The 12,195-nt window shown below is 40.4% G+C and overlaps 1 protein-coding gene across 3 annotated transcripts in view; it reads right to left on the bottom strand.

Moving 5' to 3' along the window:
- LOC120527236 (methyl-CpG-binding domain protein 2-like) overlaps positions 1-6,781 on the bottom strand; it is a 193,330-nt gene extending 186,549 nt beyond the window's left edge. Inside the window, exon 1 of one of the 3 annotated variants that reach the window (XR_005633294.1) lies at positions 6,370-6,778. Coding sequence is in view for 1 of the 3 variants with exons in the window: in XM_039750412.1 (XP_039606346.1) it covers positions 6,370-6,485 (116 nt within the window). In the remaining 2 variants the exon portion in view is untranslated. Of the gene's footprint in view, positions 1-6,369 lie in introns of all 3 variants that reach the window. The other 2 variants (XR_005633295.1, XM_039750412.1) reach the window with 2 other exon arrangements.
- Positions 6,782-12,195: the final 5,414 nt, after the last annotated feature.

Genomic DNA, 12,195 nt, shown 5'->3' on the forward strand with positions numbered 1-12,195 from the left:
CTGCCACATCTCAAAGACATGCCTGTTAGGGTAACTGGTGATTCTAAACTGGTCCTGTGTGAATGTGAGTATGTGCGTAAGTGGGCCCTGTCATGGATAGGCACCCTTTGAATGGCTGGTTCCATCCTTGCTGATGGGAACTGCATTACATTATGATATATATTTCTATAACTGCATATTATACAGATATATTCTTATATGTTATATCTAAGTTAGCGCTAATTTCCACACCTTACAAAAAGGCAGCATATTATCAGTGAAAATATAATTAACAAGTGCCATACTAATAGTTCTTTCAAATATGCTGGAAATGTAATTATTTCACAGATTTGTATTTTTTTATTTACATTTTGTAATTTGATTAACTAAAAAAGAAATACTAAATCGATACATTATGTTGCATTATTTTTGAGTAGCTATTCTACCCATTGGATAATGCAGAGAGGTACATAAATACACAAGCATTTATGCAGACAAGTCAAAGGTTGTAGTTTAACCACTACATCTTTACTTTAATAACTTGTCCAAATTATTATATTAAATTGTTTCACTCATTATCAAAAACAGATATTCTTTTGTAAGAGTTTAATGATGCTGAAGTATTTTTAGCTGTCTAAATATGTTGCACTGGGAGCAGAATGGTGAAGTAGTTTGTGCTGCTCCATCACGCCAGCATCCTGGATTCTAATCCCACATCCATTCATTGTCAGTGCGGAGCTGCGACGTTCTCTCCATTTTGGTGTGATTTTTCTATGCATTTACTAGTTCCCCTCCCACTTCAGGAAATGTAGGTTTTGCTAATCGGTAATTTCAAATGTCGCCTTGTGGTGATGTATGTGTGTGTGAGTAGGCCTGGTGATGTATTGGTAATGAAGGATGTTTTCTGCCTTCTACCCAATGCTGCTGGGATAGAATCAGGTCCCCTGCAACCCTGAAATGGCGAATGTTGTGTTAAACATGTCTCTCATGTGTTTTGAAATATTTGACCTCCTGTTTAAATACATACTGCTAAATATATGGTAGAAACACTGTATTTGACAAATTAAAAGGACTGCAAAGATATCTAATGAGTAATAATTTTGAGTTCATTAATTCCTTTAGGTTGTAATACACCACCCACACAATAGTAAAACTGATCGCATTACGTACATGGCATCTACAGAATAGTATCACAGTTTAAAACAATACATAAACAGTGATACATGCAGTAAAATTATATAAAAATGTGCCTTTGGTTTTAGGCATAGAGGGGATGTGGGTCAATATTTTTCTCGTAACACCTATTCTAACAGCAGCAGATTAAATGAAACACTTTATAGGCTTTCTGAACAATGACTTCTGGAACAGAAAGGTGGATTTTGGAAAAAAAAAGAGTGATACCTTAAAGATATAAATGAGGTGTGATAAAAAGGTCACAATGAAGATGGGTCTAAGAGTGTGGGAGTGTGGGTATTTTAAAAAAATGCAAGGCCGTGTATATTTTAATTTGCCATATCCTAAAAACATTACTAAATTACAGAACTGATGTGTGATACTTAAAAACTAGAATGAATACACAGTTTAACAACATTTTTCAACAAATATGTTTGTTGAACACCAGTTGGCTTTACTACTATATTTGGCATCATCCTTTTCTCTTTCTAATTCCTGCAGATTCACGTCCACATAAGTTTTATACTGTATATGTAATCTGGTGGAACTTCTGTGTCAGTCCATGGGTTTGGTCATGCTGCCACTCTGCTTACTTGAACCCCTTTTAAAAAAACCAACAAGCAGCACAGTAATTAGTGTTGCCACACATCTCCAGGAGTCTGGGTTGTAAGCCCTTCTCTGTATACTTCAGTTTTCCTCCCATACCCTAAAGGCATGCCTGTTAGGGTAACTAGTTATTCTAACTTAGCCTTCGGTGAGTGAATGTGGGCACTTGGTGTCTTGTATAGTTGTGATTCTGTCCAGCTACGATAGGTTCTAGTCCCTCGTGATAGCTAATTGAATGGACCAAGTTTGACAACAGATGGATAAAGGAACTAACTGTATAAAAGTAAAGTAAAAGTAAAGGAGTAAAGTTGGACAGTTTAACATCTGTAGCAGAGCGATGGGCGCTGAGCAAACTCCTGTCAATCATGAAGAATTCACTGCATCCACTGAACAGTGTCATCTCCAGCGGAGTAGCTTCAGTGACAGACTTTTGTCACAGTCCTGCTCCACTGACAGACTGAGGAGATCGTTCCTCCCCCACACTATGCGACTCTTCAATTCCACCCGGGGGAGTACATGCATTTTTATTACTCTTTAATTTAATATTGTTTTTTTATATCAGTATACTGCTGCTGGATTATGTGAATTTCCCCTTGGGATTAATAAAGTATCTATCTATCTATCTATCTATCTATCTAAAAAAAAGTAAAGAAAACAGAACAGTGGTTGATTTTCACTTAATGATAATCACAAAATCTGATAAAAAAGACATCCATCTACTGATCTAAATTTTCCCAGTACAAGCTATTGGGAACAATAGCCTTTGACACAATGCTGGAGGCAGCCATGGACAGCACAACTGGTCATCACTTGACAAGCTTATTTACACATCCTCACAAAACCTCACTCACTTATACTGGGCTAATTTAGATTAAACTAATTTTAGATTAAATTTAGATTAAAGTAACGCAAAATGAATGTCTTTGGGATGTGGGATGAAAATGGAACTCCTCAAGAACGCACAGTCATAGGGCCAGGAATCAACCACTGGTTCTAGAGTAGTGAGGGTGGTAGTGCTAAGCTCTGGGATACTGTTCTGAACTCAAATAAAATAGATCAAATATTTATCTCAAATGTTTATGTATTTTAAAATACTCTCAAAACATGCCCTCGCAAAGCAACATGAAGGAAAAATAGGTGAAAGTTCATGTAAGTGCTCTGTGAGGGACTAAAGTCCTGTCCGAAATTGTTTCCCACCTTGTGTGCAGTGTTGCTGGGATAGGTTCTGGCTCCCCATAATCCAGAATTGGATTAAGCGGGTTGAGGTATGTATAAATGAATAAAAGTCAATTTTCTGATGAAAAGTAAGAACAAAACCTTTATCAAGATGTAGCCCTTCTTAGCATCTTAAAGATATACTTAATATCTTACATATAAACGTCTACGCATGGAAATGTGTGTCTGTCCGGCCCTGAAGTGAGAGGTGGTATGGACTCCATCTCCGAGGATACGTAAGCAAAGTCAGCACATTGGCAAAACGAAACATCAGAAGAGAGTGTCACTCACTTATCCGCTATTACAGAAGTGTGGGGATCGCATTGGCAAAACCGTATCCCTTTTACTTTCCTCCCGCCGCTAATACACAAGCGAGGAGAGCACGTCAACAAAATGAAACCTCTGAAGAAAGACAGCCGCTTAGCAGCTAAAGCACAAGCGACGTACGTAAGCACATCAGCAAAATGAAACTACCTGACATCTCTATGTTTCAATATTTTTTCTGATGATTTCAATACTTTCTAGGACCCTGTGCTATAAACACATCTAGTATGGTATAAAGATCTGTTTTTTGTTTTTCTGTTACCAAATTTATTTTAGGATCAGGAATTGGTTATGTAGCATATAATACTGATATTTTAAAATGTGTAGCAATTTTTCCATTTCTATTTCAAACAGGGGAGATGAACAGAATAATGGTTACTATTTTTGAAAAACTGCAGGTTTTTGTATTAAGAATAAATGCATAAAAGACCTGGTTTTATTTGATGTGCGAAAATGATGACTCTTGGTCTCCAAAATGAAAAGATGGGATGGTGATTATGAGTATAGAATTGCAAAGACCACCCTGAAATTAAATTACTCAATCAATCATACTGTTGCACTATAGTATAGTACACAGACCACACTGCCACAAGGCAATTTACAAAAAGCAAAATTCAAAACTCATACAAGACAACTATTTTTTACTTTAAAGTCACAAAGTAAGCAGAACAAAGATGAAATATTATTTGATAGTTGCCATGATCTATTATAGGATGGGCTTCATCACTGTGAGCTTGACTAAAGAGATTTGACTATGATTGGATGGATAACTTTATCTATTAAAGAACATTTTTCTCTGGTTAAATCAAACTTCCTAATATTACTTATGCTATAAATCTCTTTTCTTTTTAGTTTTATATATCGTCACATTTCCTTTATTTACAACATGCATGCAACCTAGCAATAAAACTTACAGTATGATTGCAATTCATTTTCATCAAAGATAGTGTCAGGAGTTTTCAAATTAGCTAAATCTATAAGATGTGAATTTATTTTGAACTTACAGATTAACAATTACAAGTGCTTATTACTTGATGAAAGGTTTAGCATGACCTACAAAAATGTAGGAATAGTAAGTAACTAGCCATGCCAATCCCTTTCAAACTCTCGGGGTGCCTTTCTCCCCTGACACTAATGCATATCAATGTGCAGATCTGCACAAGAGTCTCATTTGAATGAGGCTCTCTGAAAAGGAGACGCCACGTTGATGGCTAGTTTGGGTGTCACTTGGCTCCACTAAAGAATCTAAAAAGCAATTTCATGGTGCTGGGTGGAGGCAGCAAGTTTGAGTAAGGACTCAATTCACAACTCTAAAGTCTTGCCCGCCTCTTCTGTTCAAAAATTTACATAGTAGTTGAAAAAGATTTAAAAGTTATCCCATATCAGGTTTTAACCTTTAGTATATACAACTTTGGTCATATCTGAGTGACATTAAAAACAACATAAAGTGGATCTGAATGATATTGTCAATAAAGGAAACGACTAGGATAAAACAAAATAGTGATATATTTAAAGAAGACGGACTCATCATCAAAGGAATCTGCTTTCCAGATCACATGAATTTAGCAACTCCACATCAAATACTTTTGTGCTTGCTGTGCCAAATACACATTGAATATTTAAGACGTGTATGCCTTATTCTGCAAAAATACCACATACATTTTCAAGGTCTTGACTGCAAACCTGCCAAACACAGTTCACAGTGAGCACAAAAGGCCCAGCGTGTTCAGGAATCATTCAAAGGAAGTTAAGTGACTCACACAAAGTCACATCCGATTTCAGCCTGTGGTCAGAAAGGGATTTGCGTGAGGGATAGTTTTGAATCTCACTTAGCTTGGTTCCCTGTATCATCTTCTGAAAGCAAACAGCTAAAAATGTCAACCTAAATCTACATTTCTGAAAAGAAGAACCTAGCATTTAAATAAATGCTAAAAAGAAAAATACATGTATATAAAATAGATATATATTACATGGCTTTAGGTGGCAAACAAAGGGCCGATGGCTATGTTCAGTAGTGTGAAGGAGCTAGTAATGGTGAAATCTACACAGAGAAGAAAAAAACTCTTCTTTGCCTCTACAGCTTATGAATAATCCAGGACTCAGTAAGCTCACCATAAGTGAAGTTAGTAAAAACATAAGGCACCCTTTAATAAGCATGTATAATTTCTCTTCTTCCAGAATAAAAAAAATGAACAACAAGCGAGGCAAGCATGCAATTTCAGATTCTCTCTGAATGTGGGCAATATGACAAACAGCTTACAAAGTAAATAACAAGCAGTGTTTTTTGAACTCCTAACCATACACTCATAACTTGGTCAACTACAGGATGTGACAAAGCAGCGCTTCTTACAGTCATTTTCTACCTACAGTCTCAACCTCTAACACATTCAAGACAGCTCTTTCCCTTCTCCCTCACATGGAGACACTTGAGCAATAATGAAAGTGATACTGACACTGCTAAACTGTGCAGCACAGCTAGGCAGCTGAGACATGACTAATCACCAGAAAAGCAGCTTTACTAACTTCGGCAAACAACTGCAAGGCAAAGACATTGGGCAAAGGAAACAGAAGAGGGCATACTAAAACTTAAGTATGGGGTTCTACTGAATGAATTAGACAGTTCAGTAAGCTCTGCCTAGGGGATGGGGAAGCTGCAAACAACAGAACACTGCTGATTAGTTCCAAAGGTTGAAAGAAACAGTTCACTTATCTGAAAAGGGATCACTGATGGGACCCCTACTCTGAAAGGCCACCTGCCACTAGCTTGCCCGCCAGCTTGTCTGAAAAGTTCAAGAAGATGTGTGACAGCTGACCGCGGTGACCTATAAGTTCAAAATCAAAGGAGAGCAGAAAGATAAGGAGAGGTGAAGTGGTCAGCGGAGCGACAGAGCCAGACTTCAGCTGGAGAAGTGACTGCACGCGGAGTGTTATGGAGAAGGTTGTCTCCGGCTCGCGTCCTGACGCAGTAATAGGGGAAGCCGAGAGGGGGAGTAAGCAGAGAAGGATGGTGAATTGTGTACCCACAATGTGGGAAGGCTAGATCGCTAGGCTGCTGTCATCTCTGACTGTTACCTGTAGTAGTAGACATCGCTTTTGCCAGCACTCAGTCCGGACTTCCGGATCACTTCTTCTTTCTTCCACCCCGGGGGTAAAGCCGGGCAGTCCATCCTCTTCCTTTCCATAATCATTTACAATATTTTTTTGCCGTAGCTCACACACCGTAATAAGTAATCTAGACTGTGTTTATATATATATATATAAGTGATGTCAAATACACAGATGGGTATAAACTTAAGAGCAATTTTTCAGCTGCCCCTACCAGTCTGCCCTACGACTGAACTCTGAGCAGTAGAGCGCCGCTCCGCTCAACTCCGCACTACCCTACCCTGCCCTACTCTGCAAGAAGCCCACACCTCCAGTCCGCAGCGGCGGCGATGGAGGAGACACTGACGTGACGCTCCGAAATTTCTACACTTCCCAGTGACACATAGCGCCTGGCAACCGGCGATCTCCCCGCCCCGCGTGACGACATGCAGAGAGAGCCCTCCCGAAGGAGCCAGAGAGGCCGGCTGGGACAGCCTCCTCCGAGTCAGACCGTCACGCCTCACACAGACAGCCTGCCAGCCTGCCAGCCAGCCTGCCAGCCAGCAGTGTCCCGTCTCGTCCCGTCCCGTCGTGCTCTTCGCGCGCAGTCTCGCTGACAACAGGCTTGATTTTACCCGTCGGTCGCGGGGTGTCAGTCAGTCAATCAGTCAGTCTCGTTAACTCTTAAAGGAAAGTAGGAAGCCGCATGTGTGTTTCTCTCTACAAACGTGTTCGCAGAACACCACGAAATCAGCTGTTACTAAATAACATCTACGTCACTATTGAGATTTTGTGGTGCCTTTCAGCGAATTGGTTTTCTAAATAGTAGCGAAAAAGTTTAAATGACAAAGTGACAGATACAGCGTAACTTCCAATGTGAAGTAGCGTAAAATTATTCATAGTTTAGCATTTCACACAATAAACCCTCTAAGCTCATCATCAAGTTCAAGGACATTCGTCTGTACACTTCACTGTGCAGCTGGCTTTTTAACTTCTTAACAGGCAGATCCCCCGGGTGGTTCAAGTGAGTGGCCACACTTCATCAAAAGAAGGTAAGAGATTTGACAAATGAAAGGAGACCATTCAGCCCATCAATCTGTTTGTTTAGCAAATAGCTAAGCTGTCCCAGACTGTCATCCAAAGGTTATCAAGATTCCTGCTTCAACTACATGTCCCTGTATTTTTTCCCAGATTCCCATAACTCTGCAAAAATAATTGTTTTCTGGCTTCAGTCCTAAATGCCCTTGCCCTTAATTTCCACTGATGTCCTTGAGTTAGTGATAGTTGTTAAGAATTCTGTTGGATCTACTTTATCAGTGCCTTTGAGACTTCTAAAAATCTGGATTAGGTGCCCACACAGTCTTCTCTGCTCGAGACTAAACTGGTTTAATTCTCTTGAGTCTGTCACAGAAGAACATGTCCTTAAATCCTGGAATGCGCTTGGTTTCTCTGCTTTGCACTACTTCAAGTGCTTCTGTCTTTTTTGTAGCGTGGTGACCAGAACTGCACACAGTGCTGCAGACATAGTCTTACTAGTGCTTCTGATTTATTTATATTTAATAGTTTTTACCATATAACCTAACCTAAATTTATTTGCTTTTTTAATTGCTTCTTCTCAATGCTTAGATTAGGGTTCTTAATCTTCTAATCTGACAATCCAAATAAGAAAATTGGTACCACACTGAGACCCAAGAAGAGGATTATTATCATTATAACAATGGAGCCATAGACTAATAAAACAACCATATAATAATAATAATAAAAGCATTTTATTGTTAACATTCAAACATTTCTCTCACATAAATACTGCTAAAAGAGAAAAGTGAATGCAAATGTGTTGCTAATAAAACAATAATTATCATTCAAAACAGGGAAGAGATTCATGAGGTATATCACTGCCAATTTAAATGCTTAGTGTAAGCTTTAGCGAAGCGGAGAAAAATCAATTCAAGGAAAGCAGTGCATTTAGTTTGTCTTAAATAGCATTACTTTTCAATATTGTTTTTCAAATGAGCTCCACCTTTAATATAGCAATATATCTTTCTACATGAGTTTGCACATACTTCAACATATCTTGGTTTTCATTTAAAAATTTAATAAACTGAGTAGAAAACTAGCTAAATTATTCCTAAAACATGTATGCTCAATTTGTTTATACAAGTGATAGGATAAATCTTGAATAATTTAAACTGTGCACAGTTTGACATGTATATTGCTACCTGCTTACAACGTGCTGAATGTCTACAACTTTTCTCAACCTTTTGATATTCTCTGCTGTTCATACAGTTCTCAATAGTCCAAACATGTCCTTCATTCTACCAGTAGACCAGTAAATTTCAACCCACTTTAAAATAATGTTACGAGAAGGAATTCTTCCTCATCGAAGCATTGGAATTCTTCCTCACCGAAGTATGTTAACTCAGAGAGTCGCAGTCAGGCGGCTGATCTAACGGTCCTTACAGATGACACTGCAGTTGTGACCCGCTGGGCTGGCTACTTTGAGCAGTTGTTCAAAGCTGATCCTCCGGCTAGGATGTTGGATATCTCTGGGTCCACGGTTCTTGAGGCTGATCCTCTGATTAGCTGTGAACCACCCAGTCTCACTGAGATTGCACAGGTGGTGAACCAGCTGCCTTGGAAGGCTGCAGGGATCTGTGGTATTCGGGGTGAACTTCTCCGGGCTGGTGGTAAGGCTGTCCTCCTAGCATTGCAAGCAATCTTTGCTTCCATTTGGGAGACTGGCCTCATCCCAGGTGACTGGAAAACTGGACTTGTCGTCCCTATCTGGAAAGGAAAGGGTGATCGCCTGGATTGCAGCAACTACAGGGGGATAACACTGCTCTCGGTGCCGGGAAAGGTCCTTGCTAGGGTCGTCCTCAATAGGATCCATGATCACTTGCTCACCTACCAGCAACCGGAACAGTCTGGTTTTACACCTAAGAAGTCTACCATCGACCGCATCATGGCACTGAGGGTTCTCATGGAGCGCAAACACAAATATCGGCAGAGTTTCTTTGCAGCCTTTGTCGATTTTCACAAAGCGTTTGACTCAGTTGATTGAGCTGCCCTGTGGGGCATCCTGAGGGTTTGCAGGATCCCCTCGAGGTTGCTGGTTATCATGGTCGGCCTGTACACTGGTACTGTGAGTGCTGTCCAGAGTGAAGGCAGGACCTCTGCATTTTTCCTAGTTGATTCTGGAGTTCATCAGGGGTGTGTTCTTGCTCCTACTCTGTTCAATGCTTGTATGGGCTGGGTGTTTGGCAAGGTCATGGGGTCCAGCAGCTGTGGGACATCTGTTCGTAAAGAAAGATTCACGGATCTTGACTTTGCTGACGATGCTGTGACCTTCGTGGAGTCAATGGAGGCTCTGATCGTGGCGCTCGAGAGACTGAGTGAGGAGTCTGAGTGTCTGGGCTTGCGAGTGTCCTGGATAAAAATCAAGATCCAGGCCTTTAATGACCTCTTGGGCACAGCCATCAGCAGTGTGTCTGTTTTCAGAAAGAGTGTTTACCTTGTTGAGAGGTTTACTTACCTTGGCAGTGACTTTCATTTCTCTGGTGACTCTTCCTGTGAAATCGGTAGATGGATTGGGAGAGCATGGAGAGGTCGTGAGGTCGCTGGAAAGGGGTGTGTGGCGCTCCCGATATCTATGCAAAAGGACAAAGGTCCAAGTCTTTAGAGTCCTGGTGCTTCCTGTCTTGCTATATGGTTGCGAGACATGGATGCTATCCAGTGACCTGAGACAAACACTGGACTCCTTTGGTACTGTGACTCTCCGGAAAATCCTTGGGTACCGTTAGTTTGACTTTGTGTCGAATGAGCAGTTGCTCATGGAGTCCCGAATGAGGCACATTACTTGCATTGTGAGGGAGCGTCAGTTACAGCACTACGGCCATGTAGCGCGTTTTCCTGAGGGTGATCCGGCTCATAAGATCCTCATTGCTGGGGACCCAAGTGGCTGGACCAGGCCAAGGGGTTGCCCACGTAACACTTGGCTGTGGCAGATAGAGGGTCATGCGTCTGCCTGGGGGGTTGCAAACCAGGATCCCAAGTTGTTTCGTTGTGTAGTGGGTAAGGGCAACGCACTGTACGAGTGCATGCTCCCCGACTTGACTTGAAGTATGTTAAACTTCATGCCATTTTGTCTTTGCACTTCTGCCGTAGAATTAGATTTAATATATTAAATAATAGGGAATATATGATACCAACCAATTGTCCATGACCACTGACATTGCTTTTAGTATACAACATTGCCAGAGCATCATATGTGCTGAACAATGGCTGACCCTGTGCTCTGACCCCTAAAGGTCATGCAAAAAGGCAATTTCACCACGGAGATTAATAAAGTATATCATCATCATCATCATCATATACAACCCCACCAAATTCTCTCAGCCTTCATATCAATCCTTTAAATCTTCACATTCTTGTTCTGTATCTGCCATTTTCATTTTGACATTTCAAGCAGAGGTTGTTTCACTGGTTGTGAGATGGTAGGTGGAATATTTTTTATATTTTTGGGCCAGTTCTTATATTTTCCCAGTAATGCATCAACAGCATTGCTTCAGATATACTGCAATAAATACTCCACTAAAGAGATGGTGCTATATCTTTCACCGCAAAATTCACATTTGGATGAACTTGGAAAATTTTTCCACACAATCATATGGCATCCCATCACAAAGCTCGACCCACAGTTGAAGAAACACTAGCTTAGATGATGAAAATGTTGTGTCAACAAAAACTTATAAATCATTTTCAGAAGTTGCTTCCTTTAGAATAGTGTCTCCTATCTTCTATTTGTAATTGACATTCTATTTACCCACGCGTAGCACTTTGCAATTTTCTACATGAAATTGCATTTTCCAAGTGTTCTCTCAGTTCTGAAGTTGGTCCAAGTCTTTCTGAATTCTTTTTGCAAGTGTCTGCCATTGTTTCAATTTTAGTATCATCTGCATTTTTTACAAGTTTACTACTATACTAAAATCAATGTCATTAATGTAAATTATACATTAGGGACTTCACTGATGACCTCATTCCACATGGAGCATCATTCCTCACTCTTAACACAGTTGCTCCACAGGGCTGTGTTCTGAGTCCTCTACTGTACTCCCTCTACACATATGGCTGCACATGACTCAACATCATTGTCAAATTTACTGATTACACAGCTTTAGCAGGCCTGACTGCTAACAAAAATGAGCAGAAATAACCTGGATGAAATGGAGAGTCTGTCACACTGGTTTCAGGGCTAAACTAAATGTCTGCAAGACATAGGAGCTGATCATAGACTTTGGGAGAAAACAGCAGAGTCATGATCACTCCCCTCAGACTTAACAACACTCAAGGTTAGAGAGATGACAATTTCAAATACCTCAGTGTCCCCATCACAAAGGACCTGAGCTGGTCCAAGCATATTGACACCATGGTAAAGAAGGCATGACAATGTCTTTACAGGTCAGATGCTGCAGGGATTTTAAGCTGCGTGCCCAGATACTAAAAAATGTTATAAATCAACTATTGAATTTATCCTGACTAGAAATATTTCCACCTGGTATGGAAATGACATGCAGTAGGACCTCAAGGCTCTACAATGAGTGGCACAATAAGCTGAGCACATCACTGGGTGCTCACTCCCTAACTTCTAGGATATCTACATCAAGTAATGCCTATTCATGCTATTATCTCATCAGTCAATCATGTTGCTACAGCACAATACATAAAAGCATGCAGATACAGATCAGGACCTCTCCACTTAAAGTTCACATCAGCCTCCTGAATGGGGTAAAATGTGATTTCCGTGATGTTGACCGT

Source organism: Polypterus senegalus, chromosome 4 (assembly GCF_016835505.1).
Source record: "Polypterus senegalus isolate Bchr_013 chromosome 4, ASM1683550v1, whole genome shotgun sequence".
NCBI lineage: Eukaryota > Metazoa > Chordata > Cladistia > Polypteriformes > Polypteridae > Polypterus > Polypterus senegalus.